The 19,069-nt window shown below is 41.0% G+C and overlaps 1 protein-coding gene across 4 annotated transcripts in view; it reads left to right on the forward strand.

The window, feature by feature from the left end:
- The first annotated feature begins 3,467 nt into the window (after window positions 1-3,467).
- Window positions 3,468-19,069, forward strand: part of Hnrnpd (heterogeneous nuclear ribonucleoprotein D) — a 19,177-nt gene continuing 3,575 nt past the window's right edge. For 2 of the 4 annotated variants that reach the window (XM_057771010.1, XM_057771012.1), the window contains exons 1-4: window positions 3,468-4,025; window positions 16,814-16,982; window positions 17,721-17,882; window positions 18,947-19,069. The exon at window positions 18,947-19,069 is cut by the window's right edge and continues 9 nt beyond it. In XM_057771010.1, the coding sequence (XP_057626993.1) occupies window positions 3,796-4,025; window positions 16,814-16,982; window positions 17,721-17,882; window positions 18,947-19,069 (684 nt within the window). In that variant the 5' untranslated portion in view covers window positions 3,468-3,795. Of the gene's footprint in view, window positions 4,026-5,801; window positions 5,859-16,813; window positions 16,983-17,720; window positions 17,883-18,946 lie in introns of all 4 variants that reach the window. The other 2 variants (XM_057771009.1, XM_057771011.1) reach the window with 2 other exon arrangements.

Consider the following 19,069-nt stretch of genomic DNA (forward strand, 5'->3'; position numbering starts at 1 on the left):
TATGTGTGTGAATGTATGTGTGTCTGTGTGTGAATGTATATGTCTCTCTGTGTGTAGATATATGTGTGAATGTATGTGTGTGCTGCATTTAATTAGAATTGCTTGCATGAGCATGGGTGGAAGGTTATTTATCCAAACAAGAGCAACTTACCAGTGACTACACGGTTGAGGAATATAGTGCTCTTTCCCCTAGCAACTGTTAACTGCCTATAGATCTTCAGGAAGGGGGTGAGGTTAATGAAGCACCGTCTCCATTCGTGAGGACATAATGGGGCCAGTCTTATGTAGGTCTTGCAGCCACACTGTGCTCAGTTTTATTATTTTTTTTGAAGACAAGATGTTTGTATAAATTCTGATGATTGGTTTCGAATTCATGAAGTCACATGCTCCTCCTGCCTCAGCCCCCAGAGTCGCTAGGCTAGCAAGCACACTTCTGAACACTGGGTTCAAGTACTTATTTGAGGTAGGGTCTCGAATTCAATGTAACTTCTGAGTATCTTGCCTCCATCCTCCAAGTGCTGGGATTGCAGACTGTGTGCCAGCACTTCCAGTTTTATGTAGTGCTGGGGACGAACCCAGGCTTCATTCATGCTAGACAAGCACTCTACCAACCGAGTCACACCTTAGTCCTGCAAGTCTTCTTCTTCTGTTTTATTTTTTTTATTTTTTTATTTTTTGAATTTTTCGAGACAGAGTTTCTCCGTAGTTTTTGGTTCCTGTCCTGGAACTAGCTCTTGTAGACCAGGCTGGCCTTGAACTCACAGAGATCCGCCTGCCTCTGCCTCCCGAGTGCTGGGATTAAAGGCATACGCCACCACCGCCCGGCCTTCTTCTGTTTTAAACAGGGTATCACTATGTAGCCCTGGCTGGCCTGGAACTCACTATATAGGTCAGGCTAGCCTTTTACTCAAAGATTCGCCTGCCTCTGCCTCCTGAGTGTTGGGATTAAACTTGTGTGCTACCACCACCCTTAAGTTTTATTTTTAATGACCAATGTCATTAAAATGTGCTTCTCTGTGCAGAAAATAACATTCAGAAAAATTAAGTCACATGTAAATAATAGTTTTTGTAGATTTGTTTCCTGACAAAAGAAATCATCCAAGAGGCTAAAATAGTCAACTTATGACAGCAACCCTTTAATTCACTTTCCTGATGCCTTCCCACAATGTACTGTCTACAAAGCATCCAAAATGACCTATTTAAAATTTAAGGAAGTTGGCATCTTTCATCTGCTCAAAACCCTTCACTTTTCTCATAACTTTAAAAATAAAAGCAAAGCTTACAAGGCTCTGGGTGACCTCATTCCTCAATCATTCCGAGGTATGAATCACTGCACCTTCTTTACTCCCTTCTCTTCAGCCACACTGGACTCCACTGTTCACTTAAGCATCAAGCACACTCCTACCTCAGTCAAACCCTTCTGCCTTGGCAACATGTCCTAAGCTTAGTGTTTGGTGTTTCCCCCACTTACTTTCAGGCAGTGGTTCTCAACCTGTGGGTCACGACCCCTTTGGGTAAGAGTTAGCTTTGGGTCTGGAAGGAAGGCTCAGCACGGAAGAGCACATGCTGCTCCTGCAGAGGACCTGGTTTAGGTTCTTAGCATTCACAAAGCAAGGCAGACATTTCGACCATAATAGGAATTCTGAGTATCACTCAAATTCCAGAAATTCCTGTGAATTAAAACAGACTTTCTGCTCTATTGTTGTGAGGAGACACCATGATCTAGGCAACATGAAGAGAAAAGCATTTAATTAGGTGCTTGGTTAAAATTTTGGAGGATTAGTCCAAGGTCGTCAAGGTGGAAAGTAGACAGGCGTGGCACTGGAAAAAAAAAAAAGCTGAGAGCTTTATGTCCTGATCCACAGGCAGCAAGTAGAAATAGACACCGGATCTAGTGTGACCTTTTGAAATCCCAAACTCCCAAGGACACATCCCCAATAAACTTACACCTTCTAATCCTTCCCAAACAGTTCCACCCCTTGGGCACTAAGCATTCAAATATATGAACCTATGAGGGCTGTTCTCATTCAAACTGCCACAGTCAGTAAGAAGTAGGCCTGTCACTTGAATCCAAAGGAATAATTCTCTTGAAGTCAAAAAATAAAAACCTTTGCGTTCATCCCATTTGCCACCAATCTGCAATATTTGACCTGAGTACAAAGCCGCCTATTTGGCTAATATTTGGGAAGTGGAGACAAACGTGGAATCACTTCTACTTCCTAACAGTCTTGACACTGCCATCCTGTAATCTGCTTTAAAGTCTTATAAGATTGTATTTTAAAGGTATTTCCAAAAATTTGACTCTTTTATTTGAATAATTTTGTAACATAAATTCTGATGGTAATAAACCCTTTGGTTTCCTCTTTGGGATATTTTGATTATATATAGTAACTCTAAATTGATTAAGTACCCCATGGGAAGCATTTACTTCAATGTTTTTGATGTGTTTTGCAAAGGCATAATTCCAGGTTGGCCTCAACAATCCATCCTCCTTCTTCCTCTTGAGTTTTGGGAAGCCCAGTCTGGACACTTAGTAGCCAGTCAAGTGGCCAGGTCAGAAAGGTATATAGCAATCCCATTTTCTGCTAAGAGTCTTGCAGGAAACTGTGAAGCCCAACTCCTGAATAGGAATTCTAGGAGGTTTCTTAACGAATGATTTTTAAATCCTGAACCACACGCCTAACAGTATTTCATTTTTCTTTTTATAAAATCGCCACCTCAACACCGCAGACTTAGAAATCTTGTAAAGATGATTCATGACATTTATATATCCTACTTAATACAAAGACTGGAACTCATTAAAAATACGAATCCCGGCGTCGCCTTTAACACATTTCCCAACCCTTAGGAACTTCAAAGAATCGTGACCGGCTTTCGGCTCTTCTAGTAACGGAAGTAAAGCGTTAAGAGCTGGAAAGGAATTCTGAGAAAAAGCAGCTTCGGCCGCCAGCGGCCTTAAGCCAGCAGCCGGTGCCGCGGCGGAACCTCAATGTCACCCGGAGCAGGCGGGGACGACGGGCAGAGGAGCGCAGCGAGCAGGGCACACGCGTGGCCACCGCCTCTCGCAGTCCACCCGGGCCGCAGCCGCTGAGACCGGAGCCACCGCGGGGAGGTGGCCAAACCACACCCCTCCGGGCCAGCCGCCCCGACCAGCCGCGGCCGAGGAGCAGCGAGGGACTCCAGGAATCCGCGGAAGGGCGGGGCCAAGGGACGCGGGGGTCTCTCTAGCCGCCGCCCCGAACCAGCGCTCCTTGTTCTCGATGGTAGCCGCGCGCCCCTCTCCGGCGCGCCACTTCCGGTTCCCTTTAAAGGTCCGCGCGGCGCGCCGGAGGAGCGTGAGAGCGAGCGGGGAAGGGAACGAGAGGGGCGGGCCCGCGAGGGGAGGGGGCGGCGGGTGGGTGGGGACTCGCGGTGGAAGGGGCGGAGGAGGCGCGAAGGGCGCGCTCCGGTGTCACGTGACCGGGACGCGCCGTTCTTCCGTCGGCCATTTTAGGTGGTCCGCGGCGGCGCCATTAAAGCGAGGAGGAGGCGAGAGTGGCCGCCGCTGCGCCTTCATCGTTTTCCAGCGCGGCCGGCGGGGGAAGAGTGCGAGTGCGCGCCGCGCGAGAGCGGGAGGCGAGGGGGGCAGGCCGGGGACGAGGCGCCGGAGCCCTTGCAGCCACGCGCGCGCCTTGTCTTGTGTGCCTCGCGAGGTAGAGCGGACGCGCGGCGGCGGCGGCGGGGATCACTTTGCTGCTAGTTTCGGTTCGCGGCGGCGGCGGCGGGTGTCGTCTCGGCGGCGGCGGCAGCAGCGCTATGTCGGAGGAGCAGTTCGGAGGGGACGGGGCGGCGGCGGCGGCCACGGCGGCGGTAGGCGGCTCGGCGGGCGAGCAGGAGGGAGCCATGGTGGCGGCGGCGGCGGCGCCGGGGGCAGCGGCGGCGGGAAGCGGGAGCGGCGGCGGCTCCGCGGCCGGAGGCACCGAGGGAGGCAGCGCCGAGGCCGAGGGGGCGAAGATCGACGCTAGTAAGAACGAGGAGGATGAAGGGTGAGTAAGGGGCGGCCCCGGGCAGCCGCTCGCCAGGCCCCCTCCCCCCTCCCCGCCATTAGGCCTCGCTCCCGCGCCCGCCCGCAGGCCCGAGTGCTACGGCCTGCTCGCCCGGCCGCCCCTCTTGTACCTGGGGCTCCCCGGGGCCTGCATTTCCTCCTTCCCTGCCTGCTCGCCCCCTCCCCCATCACACACGTTTCCACCTTTAGCCGTCACCATGCTACTCCGCGGCCCGCCCTCTTTCCTCCCTCGCCATGGGTCTCCTCCCACCGACTTAGCCGCCAGGATTTTTTCCCGCCTGACGGAGCTACCCCCCCACCCCCCGCCATCTCTCCCGGATTTCTAACCTCTTAGCTTTAAAAATGCAAACGCACAGAATGCTTTTTACTAGGCTTTCCGAGGTTGGGTGGGTGCTTCACCACCACCCCGAGACGGCGCGATTATTTATCCGCTCTTGCTTTCAGGAAGGTGTAGGCTGTCCACCTCTCTTTCTCCCTCGTCGGCTTCAGGCCAGTGGTTTTTAGCATTTTAAATAAGTTTCGCCTTAGGACGCGTTCGTTCTGTCCACTGTACGCCGACCCCACGGCACGCTCACACCAGGCCCTGCATTTGTGCTGTAGACAGACTGGGCCTGCCGATGCCCCCCGGTCTTCTTCCTGATGGCGCGTTGGTCTGGCTCCTCGGGCTCCATTTAAGTCCTTGTGGTCGATGGGGCCTGCACTTGACTGGGGCTCTTCTACCTCCTGCCTGCGGTTGCCCTTCCCCCATTCTGCCAAGTTACTCTGCTGTGCACCCTTTTCGCGCCCTCAGGGTTGCTTATTTGTACAGATCGTAGTCTTTCCTTACTTACTCTGTGCAACTTAAAATTTTCTCTCCCGCCTTTTCAGTGCCCAGGAGCCTGTTTTGGTTTCTTCTCAGTCTCGCCCTCTTACTATTGTTGAAAGAAGCCCACTCGCCCTTTAAAATACAATAAATTCTGTGTTGTTCAATGGGTTAATTTTTCAGGATTTTTTTTCAGTGCTAATCTGCTTCCTCTAATTGAAGTAACTTTTGTATTGCCACCAAAAGCTGCTTTTAATATGTTAAAATACAGGAGGTTAGGAAGGTGGGATGGATCCGGGTCCTTAGATTTTCATGTTCCCATTACAGATTGCTGATCTTGAGTTACCGTTTCGATACTTTTTAAATAATGGGGCTGTGCGTATGCAATTTTTTTACACTATATAAAGAAAAAGTTTCGGTGGGAAATAAAAAAAATGTCATTTAAGCCTAGTATTAGCAAACATGATTTCCTTTAGTGGTTAAGAGTTTAAGATTTGTAGGGATGTTGGGGCAGCAGAAAAGTACTTGGAATATAGTTTTTAAAAATCTCAGTCAAGACTGACACTCTTCAGTCAGCTACTGGTTGTACTTACTGGCTTTAGTGGGGAATTGGTGGGAGGGGAAGTGAATTTAAACAGAACTAATCTTGAATGGTAATGTGGCTTAGTTTTAGAAAAGGAATAACTATTAATTATTTGAAGAATTAAGTTTTTAACATTTTGGGTTTTGCTTTCTGAATTCTGTTCTTTGGACAGAGGCACCAAAATGGTTAATTGTGTAACTGGGGCAGGCTTTCTATTACCCCTGAGTTTTGAAAGTTACAAAGTAGCTAGCTGTCTTTGTAGTTATTTTTTGTTGAACTGACGTATAAATGAATTAGTTTTTAACCCTAACAATGTCAAAAACTAAAACTAGAATTTTGATTGGTTGCTGTACCGGTTGTTAATTCCCTAGCCATTCAAACTCCTCCCCACGACACACTGAAGCAGCGACGGCACAGCGGGAAGAATGGTAAAACTTTTAAATTTTATTTCTGTCTTATAAAGATCTCAGTAGTCATAACATGCAGAGGCTCTATAATTTAGTTGCCCATTGAGTCCCAGGAGATTTTTAGACATTAATACGCTAGGATGAGTCTTGTGCCTGGGCTATAAAGACTTTCTAGATATCCTAAGTAATCTGTGGGCAAAATTGATGCCATTGCGTGGTATATGGTTTGTGGTAATGCATGATATGACAATTTGACCAACCTAAACTAAATGTAATTAGTAATTTTTCTTTTAAATATGGGCAAGCAGAAAAGTTACTGTACTTCATTTAGTTTTTATTAGGTTGAAATATTTTTTGTTTAAATTCTAAGCTTAAAGCTAAATATAAAGGTTACTTGATAAAAATATTGTGTGTTGAAATGTCTTGCATGTTATACTGAAGTAGTCTGTCAAATAGACAGTTCCTTAAGTATATTACTGTGCTTTATGCAAAGTCCTATATCTTCACCAGCAATATAAACACTTTAAGCATTGATTGTACTATACATAGGTGGGCTAAATGTGGCTTTCCCACTACAGCTCTTACCAGATTTTTTATTTTCAGTGTGATTTGGCTGGAATGTTAATTACAGTTGGTTGACATGTGTTCACATTTGCATGACTTCCCTTTGGAGGCTGGTAGGTTGAGTATTCTTTTTATCCCACTTCTCCCTCCGAAAATGTCAGTCTCTGCCCTCAGGCTCATATTTTAATTTTCTTGGGCTGTGTCTCTCACCATTGGAGGTTAAAAAGCCAGTACACCGCCTTATGTCTGTCTTTACAGACCATGTCTATTATTTTGGAAATATTAAATTTTATATGGGGTTTATTTTTTAACTATTCTCATCTACTCATAATTGTCCAGTTTTAAGTTGGAGGTAAAGTAGACGTGCGAAAGACTGGGTGGGGTCTGAATGAGGCATAGTAAATAATGATGTTTGGATGAACCTTATATTTTGGTGCCTGCTGGGCATAGTTAGTTAACTAGGTAATAATGTCAAATTAAAATTTAACTACATTCGTCTTCTCTTTGAACCTTATGTAATTGTTAATTGTGTATAGTAAGTTGTATTGATCTTTAGATTTGAAGGTCATTGTTTTCACTGTTAAAAGAATTTTCTTATTTTCTTTGCTCTTTTGTTCAGTAGCAAATATGTGTAGGGCTTTCTGTGGTCATTTGGAGAAAGTTGGGTAACTTTTGTCAGTGTTACAGAGCATTTCATGTGATGGCCAGTTCTCCACTGGCAGACTTTTTGAGGTGGTAGGTTTTTCAGAAATACTTCGAAGGCATTCTTACCCTCCAACCCTTGTTCTGGAGACAGTCTCGGTATGTTGCCCAGGCTTAGGAGGCTTGTTTCTTCACTTCACAAGTCTCTTTCTTGGACCAGAGGTGTGTTGCCCCTATGTGGCCAGGTTCTCCTCCTAGCCTCTTCACCCCTCCCTCCTTTCTTTCTCTAAGTTGACTTGATAATTGTACATTTATCCAACTCCATTTTGTTGCAGATGCTAAACTTTCTGAACAAAACAATCAAGATGCTTAAACATTACATTTTTGGTGCCCGTGTATATACCCTGTGTTTCTCTGTCTTCCTCACCAGTTTATATAGTTATATAAATAATAGTTTCTATAGTGAAGATGAGACTGGTTAGTAGGCTAAAAATCATGTAAAGTTCATTTCTTAAACACTTCTGTGTGCAGTTCCTGTTAAAATGAAATTTTGTCCTGAAATACTATTGTTGAGACATGTTCTATGTGCCTAGACTGGCCTTTACCTAATTTTCATGTCTCCATCTCAAGTGGTAGGGCTTGTTCCTGCTTTTCCTCCTAAAATATTTTTAAAGATTAATTCATTATTTGATGTGGTTAATTCCTTTGCATATGAAAATGAATAGTTATTTTTAGAAAAGTCTCCTTATTTTATGGGGATTTGGCAACAGTGGTTTATTACCATAGTAAAATAGCCGAGTTCACCTTTAAGATTGATTTTGATGTTAGATTTGTTTGTGTATCAGTGCTTATGTGGAAATCAAAGGAAACTGGTGAGAGTCTGTCCTCATTTTATAATGTGGGTCCTTACGATTGAACTCTGGTCTCAGACACAGCAGCAAGTGCCTTTACCTGTTGAGCTATCTTGTTAGCCACTTTAATATCTACAACTTTATTGCAGTGTCTCAGTTCTTGTGGGGGTAGGTGGTGTCTGGGGAAATGTGCATGTGCTTGCCATGTTGTAAGCTATGGGGACAGTTTTCAAAATGTAAAGACTGTTGGGAACCTGGAATACTATAGACAATGTTACCAGATTAGATCCATTGGAGGTGGGGTCCAGTGAAAATTAGAACAGTTTGACTGAGTTGTCAGTATAAGACGGTCAGGGCGGTGTCACAGTGTTGTTACCATTAGTGTGAGAAGGGACTCCCACATGTTTTTGTTTGAAATGTTGGAGGATATGTTAGAAACTCCAGTGTTTCTGGGACAGTTTGAACATTGTTTGGAAAACCAGTACTTTTAGATTTCGTCTCATGCCAAATTTACTGGCCTTTTGATTTAGTAAGATTGGATTTACAGGCCTGGACTGTAAGTAGGTGGGTCTCCGTGTTTACTCCCTTTGGAACCTTTGCAGGGGTAAAATTGTAGAAACTGAAGCTCCAAATTTAGGGGAGCAACATTCAATGTTTTCCTCGTCCATAATGGAGATGAACTGTGTGGGCGAATGCTCTGTTCCTGAGCCATGCTCTCATCTAGGAGTAGGCTTATTCGTCATCTGTTCGGAGAGACACGGAATATACAGGCCTGGGATTAGACTGGATTGTCAGTTACAATGCCAGTCCATTGTTTTTCAAGACAGGATCTCACTTTTTAGCCCAGGCTGGTCTAGAAATCACCAGACTCCTCACACTCAGCCTCCCAGGATCTGAAATAATAGGCATGGAGTGCTGTTTGACAAATGCTTGTTTTTGAGGCGGTGTCTTAAACTTGGACAAGTTCTTGAGCTGAAGTGACACCTTGTATACATGCATATGTAGTCTCAGTCAGTAATTTAGCCTGGGTAGTCTGAGGTATAGAAGACATCTCATATGTACCTCTGTAGTTAGATTGGTAGATTGTGTATGTATGTCCCTCACAGTTCATTTTGCTGTGACGTAAGGCCACCAGGAAAGATAACTAATGATCTTTAGGTGATGTTAGAAGCCATGCTTGAGAACATAAGAAAACAAACAGAATGACTCTCCCATTTCACTTAGGGCTGTATGCTTCGAATGTGCATGTTAACAAATGGAGTGTTGCAGAACTGGTTAGTTGTTTGATTTGATGTAGCTGTGCTTTGGGGTTATAGTAGATGGGACACCAAACTGACGCAGGTGGCCTGGGATTTGTTTCTGTTACTTCCAACAGTGTGGTCTCAGGTAATAGAACACGTTTTTACTTGATTTTCTGATCTATTTGCTGGAAACAATGCTCACCATAGGAAGACTGACTACGCAGCCTACTTTCATGTCTTGTGTGTATTTATCCATTGCTCTAATAGTTGCTACTGCCAGTGATTTACTCCTGTGGAGTAAAGGTAAGCATATTTTAGTTTCTGGAGTGTGAAAATAGTATGTTCATGCTATGTACTTAAGTATTTTAGGGTGGGGGAAGACTTTGTATTGGCATATTTGTCCAGTAGTCATAGTGACAGCTTTTAAGTATTGGGTTCTGTACTGAAATACTTAACTATTTTGGCCATCAAATGATGAATGAATGAGTAAATAATGAGTTAGGAAACCCACCTTCTGTCTCCACTGTAGTCTTAAGAGACAGAGGAAAGTGTCAGCAGATACACTGAACAAGGCACCAGTAAACAGATGTCTTTGAAATGAGCTTGAGATTTTCATTACGTTAAAAGTAATGTGATTCTGAAAGATGGTAGGGGTTGGTGATTTGGCTTGATGTCAGAAAACTTACCTATAATCCTGGGTTAAAAAAGTAAACATCCATTTCTGTTTTATTAGTGTTATCTAAATTAATACCTAGTAGGAAACTTCTAAGATTATGAATAGGTAGTGACCTTGGTTAACTCAAACCTTAACCTCTATGTTAAGGAAACACCTTAACTCGTGGGTAAGTGGAAGTTTACTTTATAAGGTTGGAAGTTTATTTACAGTGTTGAACAGTGTGGTAGAGATACTGGATTAAGCTTTTAAGGTTTATTTTTAAAAGCTGTCATGTTTAATTTAGATGTTATGCCTGTTTTCCTTTTTTTTCTTTTTGACACAGGATCTTACAATGTAGCCCTGGCTGGCATGGAACTCACTGTATAGACCAGCTGGCCTTGAACTCCTGTAGATCACCTTTCTCTGCCATCTGAATGCTAGGAAGATGTTTTCAGTCTAGTTATCTTTCTTTCTTTTTTTTTTTTTAAATATTTATTTATTTATTATGTATACAATATTCTGTCTTTGTATGCCTGCAGGCCAGAAGAGGGCACCAGATCCCATTACAGATGGTTGTGAGCCACCATGTGGTTGCTGGGAATTGAACTCAGAACCTTTGGAAGAGCAGGCAATGCTCTTAACCAATGAGCCATCTCTCCAGCCCCTCTAGTTATCTTTCTTATGGTGGTTGATGTGGGTTCCTTGTGGAGTAATGAGATTTAATATAAAAGAATTTAAAATCGCCGGGCGTTGGTGGCGCATGCCTTTAATCCCAGCACTCGGGAGGCAGAGGCAGGCGGATCTCTGTGAGTTCGAGGCCAGCCTGGTCTATAAAAGGAGTTCCAGGACAGGCTCCAAAGCTACAGAGAAACCCTGTCTCGAAAAAACCAAAAAAAAAAGTAAAAAAAAAAAAAAAAAAAAAAGAATTTAAAATCATTCTTTGAAACGTTTGCTCTTACTATGTATGTGTCAGTCTTGAATACTAGGATACCTTTTCACACTTGGCTTTAAACTACCATAATATAGAAATCTTATTGAAGAATTACCTGTTTAATAATAGGCAGATAATATTGGGATGTAGGTTTTACTGATTAAATAGTTTCCTTCACTAGCTAACTTTAATGCAGTTTTAAATCGTTTCAAAGTATTTTTCAAGTGCCGTAAACCACATCAGATATGTCTTGTTACTGTTAAAGGTTTGTCAGGGTGTTTCCAAGGGTAGTTTATATAAATTGTAAAGTCACTTCCTACCAAGTGGTGGTTCCCCAGTGTTAAAAAGTAACCAGTGATTATATTTAAAATAAATCCATAATTTCTAAAGAAAATGCTCTTTAATACATGCTGCCGAGATTTGTAGAGTTTATCATCGTAGTGCTTTAAAAGTTGAGCTTTAATGGTAGATAACCAAGAGAATTATGTAAATAAGTGTGCTTGAATAACACCACCGTAAAGGGTGCCAGTGAATGCGCTGTTAAAGTTGATCAGGCTTACACCTGGTAGGAGTTGGGGGGAGGGTTAAACATTGCTTTATCTCAAAAGTGGGAGCAAAAGACTAGATAGGGAAAGCATCTTAAAATAAGATTATTGAGTTTGCAGTATTAAACTAGTTATCTCCATGGTCTGGGGAAAATTAGCTTTGTGTACTAAGGGTGAGAGTTTTTCTAATGGCTTTTTTTTAAAGACAGTCAAATAGCTCAGTTTATTGATCCTTCTGCCTCAGTTTCTTAAATGCTAGAATTATAGTCCTTCGTAATTAGAATTATTAAGGCATTTTCTATCAACCATCACTGCTTGCTAGGTATTGCTTCTTATGCTTTTAATTACTTAAAAAAACATTGGCATATATGTAGGATAGAGTTGAGTTACTGAGAGGACTTTAGAAGCTACATTTATAGATGCTTATTCTACCAGAGGATCCAACCAAGTCAGGTGTTCACGGCTCCCTGTGACTCCAGCTCCCGGTGCACTTGTAGTCACATGCACAGAACACAGAGACACACACTTTCTGGATTTTTTGTTTCATTTTGTTTTGTATTTTGAGGCAGGGTTTCTCTGTATAGTTTTGGAGCCTGTTCTGGAACTCTCTCTGTAGGTTAGGCTGGCTTTAAACTCAAGACACCTGCCTGCCTCTGCCTCCCTGAGTGTTGAGATTAAAGATGTGCAACACCACCACTTGGCTCATAATTTTTCTTAAAGGAAAGGGACGTAATTTCTTAACCTAGGTATTTCAGTCTTCTATAGGCTATTTTAGAACTTGAGCATTGAACAAACATGATCTTACGGAAAACTTTTATCCTGGATGTTTTCCCCTTTAATGTTAGAATTTATAAAGCCTCTCCACTTGAAAATGAAAGCGAATGAGTTGGAGAGCTGACTCAGTGGTTAAGAGCACTGGCTGCTCTTTCAGAGGACCCAGGTTCAATTCCCATCGCCCATTTGGCGGTTCACAAGTGTCTGTAACTCCAAGATTTGACCACCTCACACACAGCATACGTGCAGGCAAAATACCAATGCAAAGGAAATAAAAGTAAACAAATTATTAAAAAAGAAAATGAAAACAAGAAACTTTATTTAGATTGTGTTTTGCCTCTAAAAATAACTTTTCTTGAATTAAAGTACATTCCTCTAATTTAAGGCAATTTTTATTCCTGACTGCAGGTGACTGTTATCATTTTAACCTCCTTTAGGGCTGTATAGAGTTAGTAGGTGGCAAAACTAGCATATAAAAACTGGCAGTTGATCCCCTATCTCTAATCTTGCAGTAAAAAGCAATAAGATGCTCCACAAAGGAGTCTAAATTTCTGAGTGACCCTGCAGAGCTGAGAATCAGCATTTGGGTAGTTAGTCATCAATACTAAGTTTTGTAACTATGCTTGACACTGACTTTTTTAAAAAAATCTTATTTATTATGTATACAGTACTCTGCCTCATGTATGCCTGCAGGCCAGAAGAGGGCACCAAATCTCATTACAGAGGTTGTGAGCCACCATGTGGTTGCTGGGAATTAAACTCAGGACCTTTAGAAGAGCAGGCAATGCTCTTAACCACTGAGCCATCTCTCCAGCCCTGACACTGACTTACTTTCTTTTTTTTTTTAAAGATTTATTTATTGTGTATACAACATTCTGCCTCCATGTATGCCCACATGCCAGAAGAGGGCGCCAGATCTCATTAAGGATGGTTGCGAGCCACCGTGTGGTTGCTGGAACTTGAACTCACAACCTGGAAGAGCAGCCAGTGCTCTTAACCACTGAGCCATCTCTCCAGCCCTGACACTGACTTATTATTGAGTCTGTATTTCCTTTGGGCTATTGAAATACTTTGTTTATAAGTGGAATTAAGAAATTAAACTTTGTCAGGCATGGTGGTGCATCTATTATCCCAGTACTCAGCACTGGGGAAGCTGAGGCAGGAAGATTTGCTACAAGTTTGCCATCAGGTAGGATTACATGAGACCTAAAAAAATGGAGTAGAGGGAGGGGACAGATAATCTTTGTAGGGTAAATTCTTTAATTGGGATTGTTGGTTCACTTACAGCTAAGGAACACATTTTAAATTTAGATTATGGCTTTAGGAGACAGTTTGTTCCTACTTTGACAGTTCTCTTGATAGTTTTAAATTAATTGCTTAGAAACTTCAAAGTTCTGTCCCCTTACTGAAAGGTGTTTATGTCTGCAGGAGTTAATAGCAATTTGAGAATAAACCTTTTATTTCAGGCTCCATCCCTATTGGACAGACAATAGGTATTGTGCTTTAAACAAGATAATGACTGTATAAAGTAGTCCAAATTAGTATTAATCTCAAGCCATCTCAGAATGAGAGGAAGTTCATGCTGGTGTTCTAGAGAGTTTACAATAGGTGCCCCTTTGTCCATAAAGTTTAGCAGACATTCTCCCACTAGGCTGCATACTATATAGTTAAACCTTGTGCCTACAGAATAAAAATAGGGTGGACTTCATACTCCCATTTAGTAAAGGTAGCATACAATGTTTGTTGCAATGTATTGGCTTTTCTGGTACTACCAAAATACTAATTTTAAGCTTTAGTTCGGAAGATGTTAAATTTCACAGAAGATTTGGAAACATGTTACCTGGCCTCTTTACTTGTAGCTTGGAAGGGAGATTAATAGTCATTATAGAACAAGTAATTGCTTGCTGGCAAAACCGAAAGAAAATGTGTTCTAAAAGCTAAGCAAGTGAGATGCACCTGATGTATTAGTAGCTTGCTTTAGAGAAAATGAACATACTATGGTAGCTTAAGAGAGATGGCAGGTCCATAGGCTGTTAAATCACGACTGCTGTGTTAAAGACTATCATTCCTTGGAGCCAATTGTGGGAGCTCCACTAGATTTGGAGGCTGGAGAATTGGCACCAATTTGAGGTTAGCTTGAGTTGTAGTGTAAGACCTTGTCACAAATAGTCTTAAAAACATTTCATTTAAAATAGTTGGAGATAGAAAACAGTTGCAGGACTAGGGAGGACAAACAGTACTTGGAGAAAAAGGTAATACTATGTAATGTTTAAAAAGTTAAAAGATGACCAGAATATTTTATATTCTGGATAAAGTAGGTTTGTTTATAGAATGTGTTTGCAGTGAACAGTTTAGCTGTCTTAAGAGTGTGAAGGTTTTTGTTCTTTTTTTTTTTTAATTTATTTAATTTTAAGCACATTGGTGTGACGGTCTTAGAGTCCTGATCCAAACTGAGTTATAGACAGTTGTGAGCTGCCATGTGGGTGCTGGGAGTGTTTGAACCCTGGTCCTCTGGAAAGGCAGCCGGTGCTCTTAACCATTGAACCATCTCTCCAACCCCTGTTTTTGTTCATTATTAAGAGTGCACTTCCATCAGGCCATTGGGTCAGTTGGTGACTTGGTATGCATATCTAATATTTAGAAAATTAACTTCCTATCTAAATAGCATTTATGTGGTTTGAAAATAGTAGACACCTCATTCTGTGAGTGATTTCTTTTTGAAGATTTGTTTATTTAGCGTGCGCTGTGTTTTGCCTGTATATATTCTACATGCGGGTGTCGAATCTCCTGGAACTGGAGCTAGAGATAGCTCTGAGCTTGTCAAGTGTGTGCTGGGAATTGAACCCGGGTCCTGGAAGAGCTCTTAACTGCTGAGCCATCTCTGCAGTCCTCTGTGTTATTTTTATTTGGAAGTATATATAACAATTTTAAATTGAGGACTTTCCCCCCATACATTGTTTTCATGAAATAAAAACAAATTCTGTCCTGGTAGTTGAGTAATGGACTAGACAGACTTTTCTTGGTTTTCAGATTTACCCTATACACTGTCTTTTATTAGGATGTCAGTTTAGTTAGACCAAAATAATTCTAAATTATTCAATTATTTATGTGGAAATTCTGTAATAACAAATGGTTACTAGGTAGTTAAATTTAGGTGAATTTGTTTCTGTTGTAGAACTTAACGGTATCTAAGCAAGAGACCATTGTTTTGTAGTTAATATCCTTGTCTTTAAAAACTAGCATCATGCCTCACAACAAAGGTGCATGTTGGTAATGAATTTTCACTTATGAAAGTTGTATTCTGGTCCTGTAGGTAAAAAATACTGTGTGTATAGCAGTGGTTATTAAATAAGGGTTATATATTAGGAGTTGAAAGAAACATGTATTGAGAAGTTTTAAATTTTACATGGAATTGGCAATAAACAGACATTTAAAAGTACATAGTGGGCTTTGGTTATATTCATTTGATTATAACATTACTAAATGATTATAAGTCTTACTTTAGGACTAAAAGAGTCTTGAAAATTAGGGCCCGCTCTGTAATATGTTCAGGTTGAAAACCTAACTTTAAATGGAAAGAGTTGAATGTCACCTGAAGTTTATTTGTACTTAAGTTACTTTGGTTTTAGCATTAATTCAAACAAACTTGTGGTAAGAATGATAACACTTCAGTTAACTGGATGCCTTAGAAGTGAAGATAAAGAGATTGATGAACATCTTACTGCCCAGTGGGCTGTAGTGGCAGCCTGTTAAAGGTCAAAGTGGGGAGATGTTTACTGTTTGCAGAGCTGAGAGCTGGTGCCTTATCTTCCCCATCCCTTTTCATGACAACCCCCCCCCCCAAGTTATGAAGGTGAGAACATCTTGAGCAAGCATGGTTTTATCTCTGAAGTGAAAATTTTAGCCTTATAGGGCTAATTTTGACAACTTACTCTTTTCAGTTTGACTCTTAAAGGGTAAAAGGTACAGATGTGCTTTTATAATTACTGCTGTTAACTTACTGGTAAAATAAGCAGATGTAGAAAGGATCACAACTGCTGCCAGAACTGCTTTTTGGCATTTTGCTGTATGTTGAGACTTAATTTGTTCTCTATATGGCCTTTTCTTGGGTGTTTTCCATTTACCATTTTATAGGCCTAAGCATTTCATAACTTGTTAGCTGAGGTTCTACTGTAAGTAAATAAATCATCTAAGTTAGTGAGATGTGATTCAGTGGGTAATTCTTTCTCCATGCAGTTTACATGATTACTTTGTTTCTTTTTAAGAACTCTCGGAAGTGAAAAAGGTTAGTTCAGTTTGGAGGACTTAGCATTTTTCCCTTTTATGTTCTAAGAGTTCTGCAGATGGGAGAACTATTAAAAAGTAGAAAAGGAGTCTCAGCATAGACAGTGTGCTGGGGGCTGCCACACTGGAGACTGCAGCATAGCCCTTGACATGGTTAATGAAGATTTGTTAAGATCTAGAAGCCAAGATTTTGCCTTTAAAAAATTAATACTTTTATTTGGCATGCATGCATATATATGTGTATGTATATATGCATATGTATGTAAATACCAGCAATTAGCTTCTTGTTTAATATTGTGGTTGATCAGAAGGGGCAATGTTAAGTGGAACTTTAAACAGTAGTGTTTTTTGATACGTGTTTGTGTAGGAAGAATAATATTTTATTGTACTAAATAAATGTAGTTTGAAAAGGGTGGGTTATTGATGTGAGCAAATACAAGGCAAGATTTAATTTTCTTAGCATTTTAATACTGCTTTTTGTCTTTACAGGAAAATGTTTATAGGAGGCCTTAGCTGGGACACTACAAAGAAAGATCTGAAGGACTACTTTTCCAAATTTGGTGAAGTTGTAGACTGCACTCTGAAGTTAGATCCTATCACAGGGCGATCAAGGGGTTTTGGCTTTGTGCTATTTAAAGAGTCGGAGAGTGTAGATAAGGTAGTGTGTTATATGTTCTGATTAATGAAACATGGAGAATTTGATAGAGTAAACTTGTATGTTACTTGTGGGTTCTTTTCATGAGAAAGATGAGACATGTTTTTTACATTCTTTCCTTGTTTGAAACAAGGTTACATGTGTCTTGGACTGGACCCAGGCTGTATTACTTGAATTTCCTGTCCTCTACTGTCCATGTGCTGGGACAGCGGAGGTTCATTAACACACCCTGTGTTTTGAAGGAAGAGGCGGATTTGGGAATTATTTACTGAATACTTTCCATGTGCCAGCCTTTCTAAATTAAAAGTAATTTTAAAAAAGACTGAGGCGTAATAAGCACATAGTCTATGTTCAGTCCCAGCAGACATTTTCAAGAAGGTAGTGGGGAATTTTAAAAGTCTAATTAAAAAGATAAAGTATGACAAGTTGGCAGAAAGTGCCTGTTTTTTACATTTTTGTTAGACAAGCAGTTTGTCTCACTCAAGTCTCTCAATAGAGTAGTTCCCTCACACCGTCCGATATCTATACAACAATCAACTTTTTAATTTAAGTCATTAGCAACCATTGTTTATCAGTTAAAGGTGATGGTTACCTAGTAATCAATTCAACTGGTGTGGTACTTCCCCTTCATCATTCTTAGTGACTTTTATACTTGGGCACTAGTCTGTATTAACTGAAGTAGTTTATTTCTGTACATTAGTTAAGTTTTACATATTAAAGTGAAAAACTTAATTTTCTTAGGTCATGGATCAGAAAGAACATAAATTGAATGGGAAAGTCATTGATCCTAAAAGGGCCAAAGCCATGAAAACAAAAGAGCCCGTCAAAAAAATTTTTGTTGGTGGCCTTTCTCCAGATACACCAGAAGAGAAAATAAGAGAGTATTTTGGTGGTTTTGGTGAGGTATGTGTGTTTATGTCAAAAATTAATGTGTAATTGTACATTAAGTGGACTTGGCCACTATGTTTTTCAGAATTGCAAAAATTCGTAATAAGGAAATTGAATGAGCAGATCTGAAGATTAGGGAACATTTTTCTTTTGTTGAGCATGTGCATATGTAAAAGTACTGGACACTTAGATGGTGGGTCTGTTAGGAAACCCAAGTAGTCCTTGAACTTTCTCTTATTCTCTTTGAACTCCTTAATTTAAGACACCTTCCTGCCTCTGTCCCACATAAACTACAGGAATGACCCATTGTGTCTGGGTTGTATACCATGCTTAACTCAGAACATTTAGAAGGAAGAAAAGTACAGGCAGTATGAGGAGGAAGTCAAGATTGAGTTACCTGAAATATAAAAAGGAAACATTTAAGAATAGTAAAGTAATAAGAACAGAGTAGTGTAGTAACTTACCAATTTAAGTATGTTTAAGTGCCAATTTAGTGAGACTGTAGACGTACTGAAATAGTGAACTATCAGTTCCTTTCATGAATTAATAATCAAAGCTAAGCCGAGATGTTTGTGACCTTGGTCTCCAAGGACAACATGCTGACATCTCTTACTCAATTCAAATAAGAATACATGCTTTTGTGTTAGAGCTTAAAAATGGAATGCCTAATACTCCTAAGTATTACACATAAAAAGCCTGGGTATATAGGTTTTCTTACGCAATTATAGGAGCAAGCAAAAGTGGAGCAGCTGCTGCCTACCTGTGTAGCTGCAGCCACTGTGTCACCAGTTTGTAGTCCTGTTACTACATCATATCTTTTTCTCAAATGTAGATACCCTCTTGTTTCTTTCAAGATGGCTATTGTCTCATTTTGTTCTTGTGGGGCTCTGCATTTGTGATCTCTGAGTTAGGTAGAAAGACTGATAAATCACCAAAGATTAGAAAAATGGGGAGACAGCAGAATAGAGCTTAAGTGAAATGTGTTTTATTTGCCACCCTCCTCCTCCTATGTAAATTTGTTATTAGTGACAATAGAGCACAAACTAGAATACTAAGTCGTCTTTTTTTCCTGTTATCAGGTGGAATCCATAGAGCTCCCCATGGACAACAAGACCAATAAGAGGCGTGGGTTCTGTTTTATTACCTTTAAGGAAGAGGAACCAGTGAAGAAGATAATGGAAAAGAAATACCACAATGTTGGT

The sequence above is a fragment of the Chionomys nivalis genome, chromosome 6, assembly GCF_950005125.1.
Source record: "Chionomys nivalis chromosome 6, mChiNiv1.1, whole genome shotgun sequence".
NCBI lineage: Eukaryota > Metazoa > Chordata > Mammalia > Rodentia > Cricetidae > Chionomys > Chionomys nivalis.